The sequence below is a fragment of the Mus musculus genome, chromosome 2 (assembly GCF_000001635.26).
Source record: "Mus musculus strain C57BL/6J chromosome 2, GRCm38.p6 C57BL/6J".
NCBI lineage: Eukaryota > Metazoa > Chordata > Mammalia > Rodentia > Muridae > Mus > Mus musculus.
The window spans coordinates 88,743,312-88,762,588 of record NC_000068.7 but is presented as its reverse complement, the minus strand read 5'-3'; the positions used below and the strand labels follow the sequence as shown (position 1 = coordinate 88,762,588).

General features: G+C 35.3%; 2 protein-coding genes across 3 annotated transcripts; both read left to right on the top strand.

Annotated features, from left to right (window-relative positions):
- The first annotated feature begins 2,103 nt into the window (after positions 1-2,103).
- Olfr1199 (olfactory receptor 1199) lies at positions 2,104-6,848 on the top strand. 2 transcript variants are annotated; one of them, NM_146458.2, is made up of 2 exons: positions 2,104-2,568; positions 5,877-6,848. In NM_146458.2, exon 2 carries the CDS (start codon positions 5,916-5,918, stop codon positions 6,846-6,848), a length of 933 nt encoding a protein of 310 aa, NP_666669.1. In that variant the 5' UTR covers positions 2,104-2,568; positions 5,877-5,915. The 2 variants fall into 2 exon arrangements, with proteins under 2 accessions (NP_666669.1, NP_001355141.1); NM_001368212.1 differs by lacking the exon at positions 2,104-2,568 and adding an exon at positions 2,593-2,623.
- An 8,854-nt stretch (positions 6,849-15,702) lies between these two features.
- On the top strand, positions 15,703-16,629 carry Olfr1198 (olfactory receptor 1198). Its single transcript, NM_207567.1, has one exon. The coding sequence runs from the start codon at positions 15,703-15,705 to the stop codon at positions 16,627-16,629; it is 927 nt and encodes a 308-aa protein (NP_997450.1).
- Positions 16,630-19,277: the final 2,648 nt, after the last annotated feature.

Genomic DNA, 19,277 nt, shown 5'->3' with positions numbered 1-19,277 from the left:
ACAGTCCAAACCAATGAGTTGTACCTGCTGTCGAACACTGAATCACCACCAAAACTGTATATAAATTCTATCCAGGGCATTAAAGGTGTGCGAGAACTACTCCCTTGTCTGAATTATTTGTTCCAAGAGCTGTAACACTTGGGAAGAGATCTTCTCTCCCGTAGTGCCACCTGAGGTTCTGCTGCACTCCTCACTGGATAGTCGGCTTCTTGTCATCCCAGCCTGACCCAACTCAGTGCAGAGCAGCTCAGAGTTACCTAGTGACCTAGAAGGCATGGCAGAGACTTCTTCTCCCTGTCTGCACTCCCTTCCCTTTACTGGAACCCTTGCACCAGGCCTGGCCAGAGATCTCCGTGGAAAACATCTGGTACCAAGGCCCACAGCCTACAGATAGGCCTTTAGTACATACTTTTGATCCCTTACGTTGAAAATACAGTTATTTTGTAGAAGGAAGAAGCCATCTTTGAAATCAATGCCTGAGGTTCAGACAAAGTGATGAATCAGGAAAGATTTAACCGAATGAGTCAGAGATAGAATATGCCCTACTCTCACAAGAATAGCACAGGAAGGAGAAGCTACCTAAGATTAGTATAGGGAGAAAGTTAGTATGGCTGTTTTACAAAAAAATCACTTGACCTAAATAAGTAAGTAAATAAATAATAAATAAATAAATAAATAAATAAATAAAATAAAATAAAAAGGTGGCAGAAAGAACAAGCTAGACACAGGTGAAGACAGAATGTGCCAGAGAATGAGAAGGAGCCATATTACTAAAGTTAGTATGTGGCCAAGCAGAGCAATTCAGTGAGAAGTTGAGAGAAGCCAGATTGAATCAGTCAGCTTGATAGATTAGATTTCACTAAGGTTAGACATTTTCAGTCTTATTTCTAGGAATAGTTACAACACAAAAAGCTCTAGACTCTGCCCTAGCCATGTATTTGCACAGCCTGTATATGACTCTCATCTCATCTTACCATCTGAGAAAGTAAAGTGACATTTATAGGATGCTATTTTTAAAAAGGGATATTTTTCATTTTGTGTTTTTACTGAAATTGCTAGTTAGCTAGTTTTAATGTTGCTTCACTGAATTTGCCAGTTAGCTAGACAAAAATAAGTGGATTTGAAAGTTATTGAAGGCTGGACACCTACTTAGCCTTGACTTTGTGGTTAATTCTATGTATCCTTGTTAACAGTTTAATTTGGAAGAAAGAGAAACAAACATTGTTCCTATGATTTTGAAATATCATGGTTAATCACATGTAATTTGATCATGGTTAATCAGCAGAAATCACCTTTAGAAATGGATCATTAAGTTGGCCATACCCTTTCAGAAGGACTCCATAGGTTATTTGAGTCTGAAAACCTCCTAGGAGAAAGAGAAAATGCTATTTGACAACCCTCACAGATAAGCTTGATTTCACAGGTAGAAAAATCAATATAATGCACCAGAAACCCTTCTGACTAATACAGTTGCTTACAGAACCTCATTGCAAAATTGGCATCATTTCTGCCTTCCACCTCAGTAGCATATATTTTCTTTCCAATTCCTTTTTCTAGACAATATTAAACTGTGTGTCTTGATACTCTAGGCATTCTCTCTGAACTTACTCCTTTGCCCATTTTTTTCCTGTTTACAGAACTCATTACTGAGTCTATCTACTTTCTTGATTTATAACTTAGAAAGACTAATTTTCTCCACTTATTCATCCTACATGAAGTTAGGGGCATCTGTAGATAGCCTACTCATTTTTTTTCCTCTCCTAAGTTCTGACTCAATCCATCTCAAGTTTCTAAGTCTTTTTGCTCTTTTATCTATAATACTAAATATTTTTGAAAAAGGAAAGGATTATCTGTTCCCAGTGACATGAGTTATTAAAACAAATGGAAAGACTTTTTTTTTCTACTTTCAAATTCAGAATTCTATATTCATATTAATTCTAAAAGAAATTAATCAATTTTGAGATCTTGAAAGGTATCGTCTATAGGCTTCATTACAGACATCTCGTATCATCATTCAGATCTTCTCTCTCAATTAGTGTTTATAAATACCTTGTAAGTTCACTGTAGGTAATATAATATGTTCCTCCCTCCTGTGCTCTATTCCACAGCTTTGGCAGACCAATTCTTAATTAAAGCAGAGATCCATGATCCAAATTCTTTTTTCCTAATTATATGTTATCTCTTCTTTCTTGCTTACTAGTGTCAGCTTCACTATCCATTCCTGCATTTCTGTTTTTTTCTCTTCTGGCAACTTTGGTAAAACTGACAACACCTCTGTATCTTGTTACTGAAATCAAGGATGATTAATTTAATATTGTAATATTGTTATAATTGTCTAATCAGACAGTGCAAATTAGATGCATTATAGCCCCTGAAATGTTTCTGATTAGCTGAAGAAGGGAAACTTTGGGTGACAAAGCTGCCCACAATGTCAATGTCTTGTACCATTATTTGCTAGCCTATTCCCTCTAGAGGGCAGAAATAATATTTTTCTTTCAACGTCCTATTGGAAAGCTGCTACCGAAAGGTATTGGACTGATGAAGCTTATATAGCTAGTCCTCTAACAGGTAAGAAATATTATTTCTGCATTTCTGAATTCAGAGATACACTAATACAGATTTGGTAAATATGTATATTTTACTATGTTTCTATACATTGTATGAAAATATGATTGGGATACTCTACTAGCCCTGGGAGGAGAAGCATTAAATTTAATAAGCCAGTATACTTTTAAAGATGTACCCTTATGATAAATATAAAATACTATCTTTGGAAAGAAGCAATTGTCTAAAATTGGTGAATTCCTTATAAGAAATTAGTATGGAGTGTCAGAACATACTTCTACTGCTTTGAGTAAAATGTTTTTTACTTAATAACACTCGGTAAAACTGATGACAATTTATATAGAGATATTAAATGATGATTGGCCTTTTTCTTTAAAGAGTTAATGACAGTATGTTGTGGAAGAAAATTCTAATGCAGAATTTGTTTCTATCAATAAAGTTATCAATAAATTTATTAGCATATACAATATGTGCTGATAAAGTGAAATAAGTATATAAAAGGGCATCAATAGTATATGGGAAGAAATGGGTGAATCTGATATACTATTATTTGTTATTATTTCATAAGGTATTAAACTATGAAAACATTCCCCATATATTTTCATGTAAAGTGGTCAAATGAGATTAGGCTGAGCAAAAACTATCTATGTACACCCAAAATTTAAAATACATTATGCATAACTAAAATTTAGAGGAAAGGATATTAGGGAATAATAGTGTTGACAAAACTTCTCAGAAGTATCTGCTTTGTGATGAGCAAGTGCAGTACTTGTGGAATTGTGTATACTAAAGTATAAGATGATTATTTTCCACATGTTTCTGAAATGAAATCCCAAAGCTTTCACATTTGGTGGGCATATACCCAAAATGTACTTTAAGAACTTGACTAACTTCTTTTCAGATAAAGTTCAGACCAACTATGTCACTGGTGATGCTTAAAATATATGTAATGAAGTCGAAGGAAAAAATAACATGTATGGCAGTGTTTCTAATGTCTCACTAATTCGCTATTTCCTTACAGAAATTAGGTATCATGTTATCAACTTTAAGCCCTGAGAAAGAATGACTACATAGTAATTTTTTCACAATTGTGGGAACTATTTAGGAACATAGACCTTAAGGGTATTGAATAGTGTAAGTTTCTGTTTCTCTGCCCAGGTTATTTTCCAGTGTTTCTTTGGTTGATATGGTATGAATCATGAAATTAAGTCATAGTTGGAGAGAATTGAAGAGGATTTATTATGGAATGCTTTAATTTAAGCTCTTATAGGCTAAAGGAATTGGAACAGCTGGTTATAATTCATGGTAAGCTATGGATAGAAGTCAAGTTTAGTGTATGAGTTTCTGAAAGACACAAATCTCATATCATTAAGTTCAGCACTGGTGATTCTTTAAGATAGCCTGCTGGAGAAGCAGATTATTTCCAGCAGGAGCTCTTTAAATCAATGTAGAGCCATGGAAGGAAACATCAGATATTCATTTTCAACACCCTCTATTCTCTGCCTTTTCATGTTTACTATTATTCAGATCTCCTCCATCACCTACAGCACATACATAGCATGTAGTCACTATTATTTTGACAAGCATAACCAACTGAAATTTTATCCATCTTGTTTGAAAAGTTGGGGTAAGTACAGTGAATTTTTCAAGATATATTGCATTTTGGTGCTATTTGTCTTAAGGACATTGAGGTATATTGTAATGTCTGATGAAAACCTGATGGATTGTACTTATTGCTACCATTAGAGAGGTATGGGGACAGCAATGGTTCACATACAAAGAAAAAAAAGAGCTATTAAAAAACAAAAAACAAACCAAAACAATACAAACAATAAAAAAAAAATCCCAAACCAAACTAACAAAAAACTCATACAACAGTCAAAGGAGAATACAACTTAGTTAATATTCTTTTTGCATGCCTCAAGAACCAAGGATTAAAATCTCAGCTTGTATTGTCAAGGTAGTCATGTAGATGTCAACATCTCATGTTATATGATGCTGTACAGAGCATGGGGTCTTTCATTCTGAAAGATTTAGAAAACTTATTAGGATACTTTGATGGATATCAGTTTTACTTTTACTTCAGTTTGGAATTTTTTCTTAGCTTTCTAAATTATGAATGTAATTGCCATATACTGCCCATGATATATAAAAGTCTACAACAAAATAATTATGGAAATAAATCTAAATATGAATGACATTAGCAGTAATAGATAATGATCATTTCATTCAAAGTGCAATATAAAAATTGCAATTGAAACAGTCAAGAAACATCCATATCTCAACAGACACTGCATTTATGTTAGAGAGCAATAAAGAAAGGAGATGGTAGATTTTCAACTGTCTGTGTACAGAAATTTTCCTTAAATAAGTTGTATTCAATTAATGAAAAATTAAACTCATTGTAAACATTCACAGTATATAGATTAATGGTAAAAGTTACCAGAGGTAATATAATCAATAAAATGATTAAAATTATGTAATATTTGATAAAAATATCATATATATATATATATATATATATATATATATATATATATATACATGTACATATAGATACCTTACTATTTGAGTGCAATTTCAGTGAGTATAAATAGCCTAAGGTATGAGGTTAAGAAATAGAAGAAAACTTTATGTTGAGATATTTAGTAGTTATTGAAAAGGAACATTCTTTTCTGTTTATACATAACATTTACAAAATACCATGAAGATTGTTTGAAAGCACTACCAGATTTTGTGCAGCTTACTGGCATTTCTTGTTCTTCTTTCAAGGAACAACACCTAAAAATAAGTATAGTAAGTATTATAAATGTTGGTAATAAATATGTAACATAAATGGAAATAGGAATTTTATAAAATGTGAGGGCTAGGTAATTTCACCTCATCATTGCCAAGCATAGTAAGATTATTCTCAATAGAGAAAAAAATATTACCTAAATTATTGCCACCAGGATTTTTTTTAACTGTGGAACAATGTGAATTATAAAGAAAAGTATATATTTCATTTTACATTAGTTGAACTGCAAATCTAATCAGAATCATACTAAATTCAGCAAGTTTGTCATGAGAGTTTTGTGGAGAAGTTGTCAATTTTATTGGGTTTCTTGAAACTGCAGACAGAGAGTGGGTAAACAGTTCAATAATCAATAGGTGGAATATTTTTTCTCCTTTTTTATTAGATATTTTCTTCGTTTCCATTTCAAATGCTATCCCCAAAGCCCGGTATACCCTCCACCTGCCCTGCTCCCCAATCTTTGCTTAAAATAATCCATCACTCCATGTGGTAAAACTAATTCCTTTATCTTTTGCAGGTGACACGTTTCATTTGGTTTCCTTCTCATTCATGAACCATGCAGCTGAATATCAATGTGACAGAGGTTATTCTTCTTGGCTTGACACAGGACCCCAGCAGGAAGAACATAGTGTTTGCCATTTTCCTGCTCTTTTACATGGGGACCTTACTGGGCAACTTGCTTATCATTGTTACTGTCAAGACAAGCCAGGCTCTTGGGAGTCCCATGTATTTCTTCCTGTTCTACTTATCCTTGTCTGACACCTGCTTCTCTACAACTGTAGCTCCTAGAACAATTGTGGATTCCTTACAGAAGGAGGCCTCTATCTCTTTCACTGAGTGCATAATCCAAATCTTTACATTTCACTTCTTTGGCTGTCTGGAGATCTTTATCCTTATCCTCATGGCTGTGGACCGATATGTGGCCATCTGTAAACCCCTGCACTACATGACCATCATGAGCCGCCGGGTATGTGGGGTGTTGGTGGCCATAGCCTGGATGGGATCCTGCGTGCATTCTTTAGTTCAGATATTCCTAGCCTTGAGTTTGCCCTTCTGTGGCCCCAATGTGATTGATCACTATTTCTGTGACTTGCAGCCATTATTGAAACTTGCCTGTTCAGACACATATTTGATCAACCTGCTTCTGGTGTCCAACAGTGGAGCCATTTGCACAGTGAGTTTCCTTGTGCTAATGTTCTCCTATGTCATTATTCTTCATTCCCTAAGAAATCACAGTGCTGAAGGGAGGAGGAAAGCCCTATCTACCTGTATATCCCACATTATTGTGGTCATCCTTTTCTTTGGACCTTGCATCTTTATATATACACGCCCTGCAACAACATTTCCTATGGACAAGATGATATCTATATTTTATTCAATTGGAACACCTCTGCTCAATCCTCTGATTTACACACTGAGGAATGCAGAGGTGAAAAATGCTATGAAGAAGTTGTGGAGAAAGAAAATCGTGTCAGATGATAAAAAGTAAATGAGGTCTCCGATTTTTTTCATATTTAGCATTAAATTAGATATCAATAAAATGTTATTTTTATTAGGTTAATATAACAGTTTCTTAGGGAATGGGGACTATAAGTTCATACAATAAAGAGACAATGTAAAACATACTTTGGTTGAGTTGGTTTTATGTAGTAGGATTAAGCATGAAATACTTATATAAATATTTGGTATGACATCCCTTGTTCTTTATTCATATCTAATACTGTGTTTCTGACTCTATCCTTACGTTCCTAACACCACTTTTGGTTGTGATTGTATTTTCTGACCTTCTTCCTGTTGACTTCTTGTTGACTTTTCCAGATAACTGTATATCTGTATAATCACATCTTGTATTCAAAGCCTGATCAGGTTTACCTCGCCTAGTTACTTATTCTTCTAATTGATTTATTTTTGTCATTTTAATATAAGCTCTACATTCTCCCTTCCCTTTCTTCTGTCAAAACCCTCCAATCTGTATCTTACTGATGTCTAATTAGACCTAAAAAGAGGTCTTATACACGACCTCATTTTTTTACTAAATGTTATTCCATTAATGTATGTATATACATATACATACATATTTTAATTAATTATTTTTCATTCTTTTTTATTAGGTATTTTCTTCATTTATATTTCAAATGCTATCCCAAAAGTCCCCCAGACCCTTCCCCCCCACTCTGTTTCTCCCCCCCACTCCCACTTGAGACCTTTTATTATTTTCATAAACTAGTAAATTGGATAACAAAATTTATACTACTTTTGCTGTATGAGAAACCACACAATTTCTTCATTTCCTTTTCCTATTACTTGAACTTTTGTTTTTCCAGTGTACCTGAGATTAAACATAGGTCATCACTCATGCTAGTCATAGGATCTACCATTAAGACATAATTCAACCTTAGGTTTACTTTAGCCCAAAATAACAATCATATTTGTGTGTTTGTGTGTGTTAGAAATCTGTAAAATCTACAATGAACTATAATGATAAGAGTATTATATATCTCTTCATTTTACATTCTTTGAGTTTCAGTCTCAATCTTGACCACGTTGTCCTCATGCAATACCTACAGATTGACTCTTTTGTTGCAGCATTTTTAGTTTTAAAATCTTGTTGACAGAATCATTCTTGGTCCAGTTTCCTTTATATAACAAGGAAGATAATGCACAATGAATGTATATCCATATTTGTTATTTATTTTTACTTTATTATTTGAGTGTTATGATTATCTGTGTACTATGTATGTGCCTGGTATCCACACAGACATCAGAAGAGAAAACTGGATACCTGATATTGGAGTTGTAAATGGTTTTGAATACCAGTGTGGATGCTGAGAAATATATCTGGGTCTTCTGCAAAACCAACATGAGCTTTTAAACACTGAGTCATCTCTTCAGCCCAATATGTATCTTCTTTGTCTCATATTACTTAGGGACAAATGGTGAACATAGCACCCCCATGTTTGCTGTCACACATCTCCCATAGACTGCGACCCTACATGAAATCATTTGCAGTATTTTATAATAAAAATGGAAATAAGACTGAATGTGCAATTTATGTAAGTATAGTGGTTGAAGTAAACACTTTAACAGGGGAGAGGATAGAAATCTGAGTAGTGAAATGAAAACACTGGTGAGGGGAAATGATGACTTAGACCTGAAACTATTTCATATTCCCTGGACTGTCAAAAATATCTTCCTCTTCTTTGAAAGAGAAATATATTTTTCACATCTATACAATGTAGTTGGCTCTGCAAAGTGGCTGTCATTCAGTAGTGTAGGAGTGTTTACTTTCTACATAGGTATATTACTATCCCATTTATTGCTTCCAACAGCAATGCATTCTTGTGTAGGAAAGTACAGACTTAACCTTACGTAGGCATAAGCCATAGCATGAAACCTTAGGAGAGATAGCTAATTAGTACAGGAAGGAACTTAATAGAATTTCAGTATCAGAGTGAGTTATGAAAGTTTATAGAGAGGTTGTCAGAATGCAAGGCTAGAGAACAGAAATTGATACAACACACTCAGACAGGACTTTAGATTGGCTATGACTGTTTCCCTTGATTGCCCCTAGAAAATAATAGGATGAATCCTTACTCCTCTACCACATGCTGTGACTTTATTTATAAATAGAGATACTAATGCTAAAGTAGTCAATTGTGTGAAATTAAGAAATAGACATAGGCACACTCAGAGGAATGTTGCGTGCAAATGACAACTGATTGAAGTGATGTTTTTACAAATGAGAGAACATACACATAGGCCAATAAACTCTCAGAATCTAGAATTTGCATGCCACAGATTCTCTTCAGAGTTCTCAGCCTGAACCTATCCCACTGGTAGTGTGATCTCTGACTTTAGCCTTTGAAACTGAGAAAATAAATTCTTATCCTCTAAGCCTCATGGTACTTAAGGACCCTTGGAAAGTCATCAGAATAATTTATAGGGAGCCATTTTTGCCTGCTTCTGTGAGGTCCTGACTGCCAGGCAGATTCAAGGTAGGTCTAGGTCTGCTCAAAGACTTCCTGGTGTCTGATGCTTGGAACAATAAGAGGAGCTACACCTGAAGCTCAAGGCAAGGGAATGAACATTCTATTAATCTCGTTGGAATGAACAGGACTCAGGTGGGTACAAATATCCTATATACTTCAGCTATTGTCTCTGCTAGCTTGTGACTTCGTTTCTAACAATACTGAAAAATATATAAAAAGCTTTGAGAAATGCATTAGTAGCTGGCGTGGTATAGACCTGCAGCCCTCTTGACTTCTAACTTTTGCCTCTGAGTCTTCTTTATGTCTTTCCTATAATCATCCTTATTCTACACTCAGAGGATTGTTTGACTTCATATCAACAGGACCCATGCAATAATCCTTTTAAGATTCTTAGGAGATGTCACTTACTGTAACATATGGGAGGGTGTCATATTATTTTCCCATTATGCCTACAAAAAAGTAATAATTTTGTAAAGGTCAGCAACATAGATTTATTTTATGCCAGTTTCACATAGTTTTAATGGTGAAATATTTTAGCAGAGGCCAGGTTTTGATTTTATGTGTTACCCTTTGTCCAGTCTCCTCAAATTTCTTTCTGATACCTCTTTTGAAACAGTAAATGCCATGCCATTAAATAAATCAAAATATATACATTAAGAAAAAAATTCCTTGTAATATCCAAACCACAAATTCATATTAACATGGCTGTTCAAAATTACAACTTTTATTTTTCCTAACATACAATTTAAACAATTTTCTAAAGACCATGGAAAATTCAATATAATGTTTGTTAAAAATACAGAAAACTAAGGAGTGCTAGAATTGAGAAAAATAGTCTACTCCAAGGAAGACTATTATTGACTAGTTATCTCATAACAAATCATCAGCCTGGATACATAAATACAACTAACTGTATACATTCTGAGCAGGTTATATTCATATATTATATGTATTTGTGTGTGTGTGTATATATATATATACATATATATATTTGTAAATATATTTATCTATCCTATATATGTACATTCACATCTATATTATACACATGTGTATAAATTATACATCATACAATATAAAATATACAACATACACATATTCATAAGCATATGTATATATATATAAGCATAAGTGTATGTATATGCATACACATAGACACATATACATACATATATATACACATACAATGTATTTAACAAGAGTTAATAAAAAAGAAACCATGAATTGGAAATAAAACAAGAATGTATTTATGGGAGTGTTTAGTTAGAGAAAATCAAAAGTGAGGAGTGGTGTCATTATAATCTCAAAAAATAAGAGAAATAACTGAAGAGAAAAAAGATCAAGTAGTCAATACTATTAAACAAAATGAAGTAAAAGATATCACATGAATGAAGGTCATATGATCTGAAAAAAATAGATGTTTTAAACCAGATAACATAATTTGGAACTTAGAATGACATTGTAAGACATATATCTTAAAGGAAATTGAAATGGATGCATTTAAGTTTGAGCTTAATTATATTATGAAAAAGACAAATTTGTTTATTATCAGTAGGTTAATTAATAGTAGATTAATTATTAATAGCCTTTATAGTTAGGAATACCATAAAGATATAGTTATTATATAAAGATTCAATTCCTGTGGAGACAGTGGTAAATAGTTTAGCTTATTTTTTCCCCTTAACATAAATCTTGTAGTATGCTGTTTCATATACCTAAATAAATTAAAATATTTTTGAAAGTACATATGAATAGCTAAATATGGGTAATTAAAATAAACATGAGTACATATTTTTCCCAGAATGTCCTTGGGGAGTGTCAAGTGGGATTTCATCCATTGCCTTTAAATTCTCTTCTTCTGAACTGCAGCCGCACTAGACACGTTGAACCCTTCAGGACTGGACTTGAAGCTTCACTATCACAGAGAAAGAAGAAAGAAAAGGGCAACAGGTCAGGATGCATCTCCCACTTTTCACATGAATCTGATAAGATTTTTGTTTCCATTTTCAGTACTCACATATTAAGTGCTAAAGACACCATTTCTTCTAACTACAATTCGACAAGTGCACAGAGCATCCATCCTGCTTATTTGATTTAATTTTCACCTTTTGAAATATCTACTTGTTATTTTGTATTAGGATGATTTTTTAAAGTTTATTGTCACAGATAGATAGGAATTGATCAATATTGAAAGGTAAGCTTTGTTATTTTACTTTCCTTTTAAGAAATATTTGACACTAAATAAAAATCATAAGATAATCTAATCTTATTTTCATTCTTTCCAGCCAAACCAGACTTTTCATGAACTATGTATTCTGAAAATATAGCAGCTTGATAACTGTTTTTGAAAGCCTTAAATTCATTACATTTGTACCCTAACTTATTTTTAGAGTTTGGGAGAAAGTTTTACAGAAAATTTTAGAGAATGTTTTCCAACGAAAATTGGTCCCAGAAAAACATCATTGAAATCTTAATTGTAAATTTTAGTATGAGAAAGGTGGAATAGAATGTGAAGGGAAATGATGATACAGGCTTAGTTACTTAAGATAGAAAAGTGATGATAAAATCAAATATTTATAACTAGAATAAAATACACATCTAACAAATTTCTAAATAAACAAAAATATCCCAAAAGGATATCCAAAAGGATATTTTTGTTTATTTAGAAATTTGTTAGATGTATAATGTACACTTTCTTAAAAGTTGTGAGCTGAGATGGAAGGAATGACCATCCAGAGACTACCCCATCCCATAAACAACCACCAAACCCAGACACTATTGCATATGCCAGCAAGAGTTTGCTGACAGGACCCTGATATAGCTGTCTCTTATGAGGCTAGGCCAATGCCTGGCAAATACAGAAGTGGATGTTCACAGTTGTCTATTGGATAGAACATAGGACCTGCAATGGAGGAGCTAGAGAAAGTACCCAAGGAGCTGAAGGGGTCTGCAATCCTATAGGAAGAACAACAATATGAACTAACCAGTACCACCAGAGCTTGCATCTCTAGCTTCATATGTATCAGAAGATGGCCTAGTCGTCCATCATTGGGAGGAGAGGCTCTTGGTCTTATGAAGATTTATGCCCCAGTACATGGGAATGGCAGGGATGCAGGAAAGCAGGAGTGGGTGCGTTGGGGAGGGTATAGAGGACCTTCAGGATAGCATTTGAAATGTAAATGAAGAAATTATGTAATAAAAAAAAACCTATCCTTTGGGTACAGAAACTAAATTGTCATTTTCAGCAAGTGTTTGGTCTGATTAGTCCTCATGAAAAGCTGAAATTTTATTTTTTTATTTTTATTTTTTTGCAAGATTTAGATAGGTGTTTCCTTAGTAAATTTGACCCCTGCTTTCTGTCCCTCTATCCATGACATCAGGATGTACTATGCTCCCTGTGTTCTTGTTAGTGCAAGCCTTTTACTACAAAGTAGTTGTCAAAGTAGGTTATAACTTCTACAGAAATCCACATTTTGGGACACATTAAAACTGCTGAAGAAAAAAATCCCTAGACAGTCCCTTGGTTTTGCCTCAGAAATTTTCACAATTTTTTTTCTTTTAAAAAAATAAGCCAATTAAAGACAATGAACTTTCACACACACACACACACACACACACACACACACACACACACACACAGAGTAGTTCTTTTTAGTTCTTACAACACATTTTTTGATATATGCCTACATAGGACTTGCCTGTTTGGATATATTTGACATGAATACCTTGTGGTAGAAAATATTATATAGTAGTTTTTACACGAGAAAAACAAAGCTCAGCATTATATATGACATGTAGTCATTATGAGAGAGCCCATTCTATGCACAGGAGCAGAACAACCTTTCTTCTGGACTGACTTCATGATTGAGTCTGAGGATTTAACTGACAAAGATTATTCCTGAAGTGAATAACTTATGTAAGAAAATAACTAAGGCTGTGAAAATGTGGTTGAGTATCTCCCCTGCCCCCTACTTTTGCATTACTTTTGTGGGACACTCAAAGTCAAATTTACATCTAAGAGATCATAGATTTTATTCCAATTCTATTAAGAACTTAAAAAAAATACAAGGGGATTTAGTTTTATTCATCCAAATAGCAAATGCAGAATTAGGGATATTTCTAAATATAGGAGCTGATTCAATGTGTTTCTTGCTTTTTATTTATTTATTTATTTATTTATTTATTTAATAATATTTCTTTGGCCATTCATTATGGGACAAGAGTGTATCTACTTACATCCACATGATGTGTGACAATTGTGGACTAGAGTGCATAGGCAATCCCTTCTGCAACATAATTTGCATCAGTAAAGGAGAAAAATCACATGTTAAATAATAAAGAACAAGGCCTTCAAGTTTCTGCAGAATTTGAATAAAGATTACAATATCTTATTTACTGAACTAAATCCCACCTAATATATAATGTATTGTTTTCTGAAGCCATATTAAAACAATTAGGTTGAGTTTTTAATTAAAGAAGCAAGGAAAATCTCACTGGTGAGGAAATTGAGATATACTTAGATTATGATATCCTTTGATGATCAACTCCTTTATACCTCAGATGTAACCATGCCATTCCACACATTGTAAAATTCACTTATAAGCACTCAACTTCTCATAGACATGACTTTTACAGATATCTTTAGATTTTGGTCATTTATTTAAAACCTTTCACTTTATGCTTGCATCATATGGTTTTCCTTACTGTCATACAGATTTCAGTTAGGTTCCTGGAGTGTTTGCTTCACATTTTATGAACATATGATATTCTATTTCTGCTTTGATACTACTATGTATTTAGTATTAATATTTAGTATTTAAACCTTTTCCCCTTTTCAAATGTTCACAAGGTTGAAAGGAATGTTCTTACTTTATGATTTATCTTTAAAAATTAATTTATATGTGCACAATGCCAACAACTGAGAATAATATGACATTGATTTTTAATTTGCATTCCCCTGAATTTAGACTTATAACTGGATCTTTTCTCACGTGACACTTTTAGAGTTTTGGGGAATAATTAGAAGAGACAATGTTAACTTGAGATCAATGGGTAGAACATGAATCAATACATAAGATTCTATTCATAATCTTTTTCTGGGTTAACTTTACTTTTCTTGAAGATTTACTTGCACAGTACAAAGGGTATTAGTCTTTCACTGTTTTAATTCTGTATATTATACTGACATTTTCATTCATTAATAAGGTTGATTGAGTTACTTTTGTAAAACTGTCTGAATTGAGCATCTATGTGACAAATTTTAGACCACTTACTAGAGTTACAGAAAATAAATAAGAAAGGAAGGAAATTTTTTTTCTTTTCACTGAAATGCTTTACGGTTTTTTTCATGATGCAAATGCAAAGAATCTGGTATAGTGAGAACATGTGGTTCAATTTAAAGGTACATGCTGGCCTGGCAGTGGTGGTGCATGCCTTTAATCCCAGCACATGGGAGGCAGAGGCAGGCAGATTTCTGAGTTTGAGGCCAGCCTGGTCTACAGAGTGAGTTTCAGGACAGCCAGGGCTACACAGAGAAACCTTGTCTCGAAAACACACATACACACACACACACACACACACACACACAAAAACATAAAGACACATGCTGTTTAAACAGGTGGAGAGAAGGCAGTCCTCTGGATGCATTCTGTGTCCCCGAAGGAGCTACCATCCAAAGTCATGCCAGAATCTGAGTGATTGTTGCTAACAATGGGGGCCTCCAGAAGTGACTGGAAAATGAATTGGGAAATAAGGTGAAGTGGAGGAAGTCCACTTTGGATACTGGACAAGAAACCACTCTCTTCTCCACACTTTTGCTAGTTGTACTTTATCACATATATTATTCTTTTTAATTACGGTAAGTTTCAATGACATCTCTGAGATTGCTGTGAAGATACTCAATAATGTGACATGTTTAGTCCACAGAAGTAGAGTGCCAACACACACTTTCAGAATTCGGGTATTTTAATCACTATGAAGGACTGAGAATTAGAATAGTCTTTTCATCCAAAACAAAACAAAGCCCTTCATGCTGTCTGTCAACTTGTGAACTCTTATCTCAGTTTGGAACTTAGTGTGTGTGTTTCAATTAACTAACTACCTTAATTCTAATAAGTATAAAGTTTTAGAATTTCTCCAACAACTAAAAGTAATTTACCATTTTCATTACAATCAATTTTTAGTTGCTCTCTGTGCATATGTTCTCACGAAGGAACTTATTATACTCTCAACTATTGTGTGCATCTTACTTATAAACTTATTGGATCAAAATGACGTTGTAACAAGTAAAAGGACTTGAAACACCAAGGTTTCAGATGCAGCCTTTTCTCCATCTAAATAATTAGGCATGCAGAAGTGATGGGATTTGGAAACCTCACAGAATTTATTTTTCTGGGACTTTTCCATAATGAGAATGTCAAAGAAATGTGTGCTGTGTTGTTCTTGCTTTGCTATCTTGCAATTCTCTGTGGCAACCTGGTTGTTCTTATTACTATTAGGGGCAGTCACCTTAGTGAGCAGCCAATGTATTATTTTCTCACTTACCTGTCTTTCATGGATGTCTGCTTCACATCCACAGTGGCCCCTAAATTGATAATAGACTTATTTGTACAATGTAACACAATCTCCTACAATGGCTGCATAGCCCAGATGTTTTATGCACACTTTTTTGGTGCCACTGAGATATTCATCTTGGTTGCCATGGCCTATGATCGGTACGTAGCCATTTGCAGACCCCTTTACTACATGATCACCATGAGCAGACAGGTATGTTACATGCTTGTGATAGCCTCAGCTATTGGTGCTTTTATACACTCACTTGTACATGTATTTATTATTATCAGACTTCCCTTTTGTGGCACCAATGAAATAGACCACTACTTCTGTGACATATTCCCCCTGCTGAAACTGGCCTGCACAGATACAAGGCTCATGGTTATTGTAATCATTACCACTACAGGAGTTCTGTCCATTTTGACCTTTCTTGCCTTGGTCATTTCTTATATAATCATTTTGTCCATCCTGAGGACCAGGTCATCAGAGGGCCGCCGCAAAGCTCTTTCTACCTGTGGCTCACATATCACCGTTGTATTCATGTTCTTCTTGCCACTCATCTTTACCTATGTCCCAGTGGGTGATTCTGTTGGGGACGACAAGGTGTTTGCTCTGTTTTACACCATGATTGCCCCATTGTTCAACCCTCTCATCTACACACTGAGGAATACAGACATGAAGAATGCCATGAGGAAGGTGTGGTGCCAAGACAAACTGTTTGAAGGGAAGTGAAGCCTCTGCTGGTGAAGCTTTTTTCTCAGTCCTATCCTATCTACAGAATAAATGTGAGCAACACAGCAAGATAACAAGGCAGTATATAGTCAACAAAAGTTTCAAGACCCAAGAAGATAAGACCCCCAGCCATGAGGACTGTGTATATGGATGTATCAATTAAGTCTTTTCCATTTTAATAAATAAATATTTTTGTCCTTCATCATCACAGACATGATAGCTACTATTATATTGTTATGGAAATATTAGAAAGTCTGTATACCTCAACAATTTTACTCTATTTTAGGAAATGGATATTTTCTCAGAGATAGCTATCATAGAGAAGTTCTAATCACATCATTCATGGTACCTTTTCTATAGATAAATAAGTAAATGTGTAAACAAACAACACTGTATTTGGCATGTCCATTTGTTTTTTTTTTGTATTCACCTCATGTTTCACAACCATGTTGTTGAGACTATATGGATATAGTTTCCATTGTTTCAAGGAGACGCAATCTCAAAGCAAAGTCCTCTATTCTCTGGTTCTGAGTCTTTTCTCCCTCTCTTCAATGTTGCCTGAGTCTTAGTTGTGTGAGTAATTTGTGTGTGTGTGTGTGTGTAATACAGATCACATATGTATTATAATTATTTTAAATTATTTTTTAATTAATTATTTTTTCCATACCACATTTCATCCCCCATCCACCTTCAACTGTTCCACATCCCATACCCCATAACTCCTCCCCACCCCCTGTCTCCACGTGGATGTCCCCATGTCCTTACCCCACACCCACCCCACTTGACCTCTAAATTCCCTGAAGCTTCCAGTCTCTTGAGGATTAGGTTTATCATCTCTGAATTACCACAGAACCTGCAATCCTCTACTGTATGTGTGTTGGGAGCCTCATATTAGGTCGTGTATGCGGCCTATTTGATGGTCTAGTGTTTGAAAGATCTCAGGGGTCCTGATTAATTGAGACTTCTGGTCCTCCTACAGGATCACCCTTCTCTCTGCTTCTTTAAGCCTTCCCTAATTCAACAACAGGGATCATCAGCTGCTTCTTTCCATTTCTTGGGTGCAAATATCTACATCTGACTCTTCCAGCTGCTTGTTGGGTCTTTCAGAGGGCAGTCATGCTAGGTCCCTTTTCATGAGTGCTCCATAACCTCAGTAATAGTATTGAAAGTATAACAAAGTAAAAACAAAATTCTAGGCCTTTAGGCCTGTACTGGCTAGTTTTGTGTCAACTTGACACAGCTGGAGTTATCACAGAGAAAGGAGCTTCAGTTGAGGAAATGCCTTCATGAGATCTAACTGTAAGGCATTTTCTCAATTAGTGATCAAGGGGGAAGGGCCCCTTGTGGGTGGGACCATCTCTGGGCTGGTAGTTTTGGGTTCTATAAGAGAGCAGGCTGAGTAAGCCAGGGGAGGCAAGCCAGTAAGGAACATCCCTCTGTGGCCTCTGCATCAGCTCCTGCTTCCTGACCTGCTTGAGTTCCAGTCCTGACTTCCTTGGTGATGAACAGCAATGTGGAAGTGTAAGCTGAATAAACCCTTCCCTCTCCAATTTGCTTCTTGGTCATGATGTTTGTGCAGGAATAGAAACCCTGCCTAAGACAAGGCCCAAGCTTGGGAATGTGGCCTTTGTAAAGGTATGCTAATCATAAAACAGATATCAACATTCCTCTACCCATCTGCTTCCTGGGTTCAAAGAGTGCTTATTCAAAGAAAGTCACCCTGGCCATTGCCATATGCAAGTGTGCTTTTGTTAGGGGCTCTTAGAAACTGTTTTAAAAAACAACCCTCACAATTACCAGGTATTCCTCATGGCTCTTGTAACTTTGTACTTCCTTGTGACTCTTAACTGGTATTTTTGGTATTTTCCAACAACTCCCTTCCCACCTTCTTGAGTTGTGGTTTCTTCCTTTAAGTACCCACTTACTCAGCTACTCAGGGCGCCAGGGTCCTCTACCCCTGCTTGGTGTATGACCGTGGGCCGGAGAGCGCTCTTGAATAAAAATCCTCCTGCAGTTTGCAACAAGACCGTTTCTTGTAGGTGATTTTGGGGTGTCGCCTCTCCTGAGTCAGAACGTGGGGGAGTCCTCACGTTGTGGGTTTGTCAGTGTCAGACCTTAGGATCTTCCGTTGAGTTGGATCCCACTTTGGGTCTGTTATTGTACCTTCTTTTCCTCAGGCTCCTCTCCATTTCCATCCTGGTAATTCCTTCAGACAGGAACAATTATGGGTCAGAGTTGTGACTGTGGGATGGCCTCCTTGTGCCCTTCCTCTAGTCCTGAGCAGGCTAATCAGGCCTTAATTGTTTGCCACAGTCAGTTTTCCAAAGATATGGGTGGAGTCTTCCGACCCAGGTGGAAGTCTCCTTTCTCTCCCACCTGCATAAGCAGACTGCCTGCCGAGCTGCTGAGCTTGTTTTGCAACAGAATGAATAGCTGAAACAACGCAACAGAACTCAGCCAAAACAAAGGATGGGTCTTTGAGTTTCCCCTATATAAATGCAGAGCTAAAATTTAAATTTGGAGCCAGGATCAGAAATATTTTGTCTTGGCTTCATTCTTCTTTTGCCTACCCTTCCTTTCTCATTTTCAGCCATCCTTTCAGGTATACCCTGTTCTCCGTGGCCACTGAATGGCTACACCTCCCTCTC

What these genes read in the sequence shown, in the direction of transcription:
- Olfr1199 (NM_146458.2), top strand. Translation starts at nt 5,916, where the DNA reads ATGCAGCTGAATATCAATGTGACAGAGGTTATTCTTCTTGGCTTGACA.
- Olfr1198 (NM_207567.1), top strand. Translation starts at nt 15,703, where the DNA reads ATGGGATTTGGAAACCTCACAGAATTTATTTTTCTGGGACTTTTCCAT.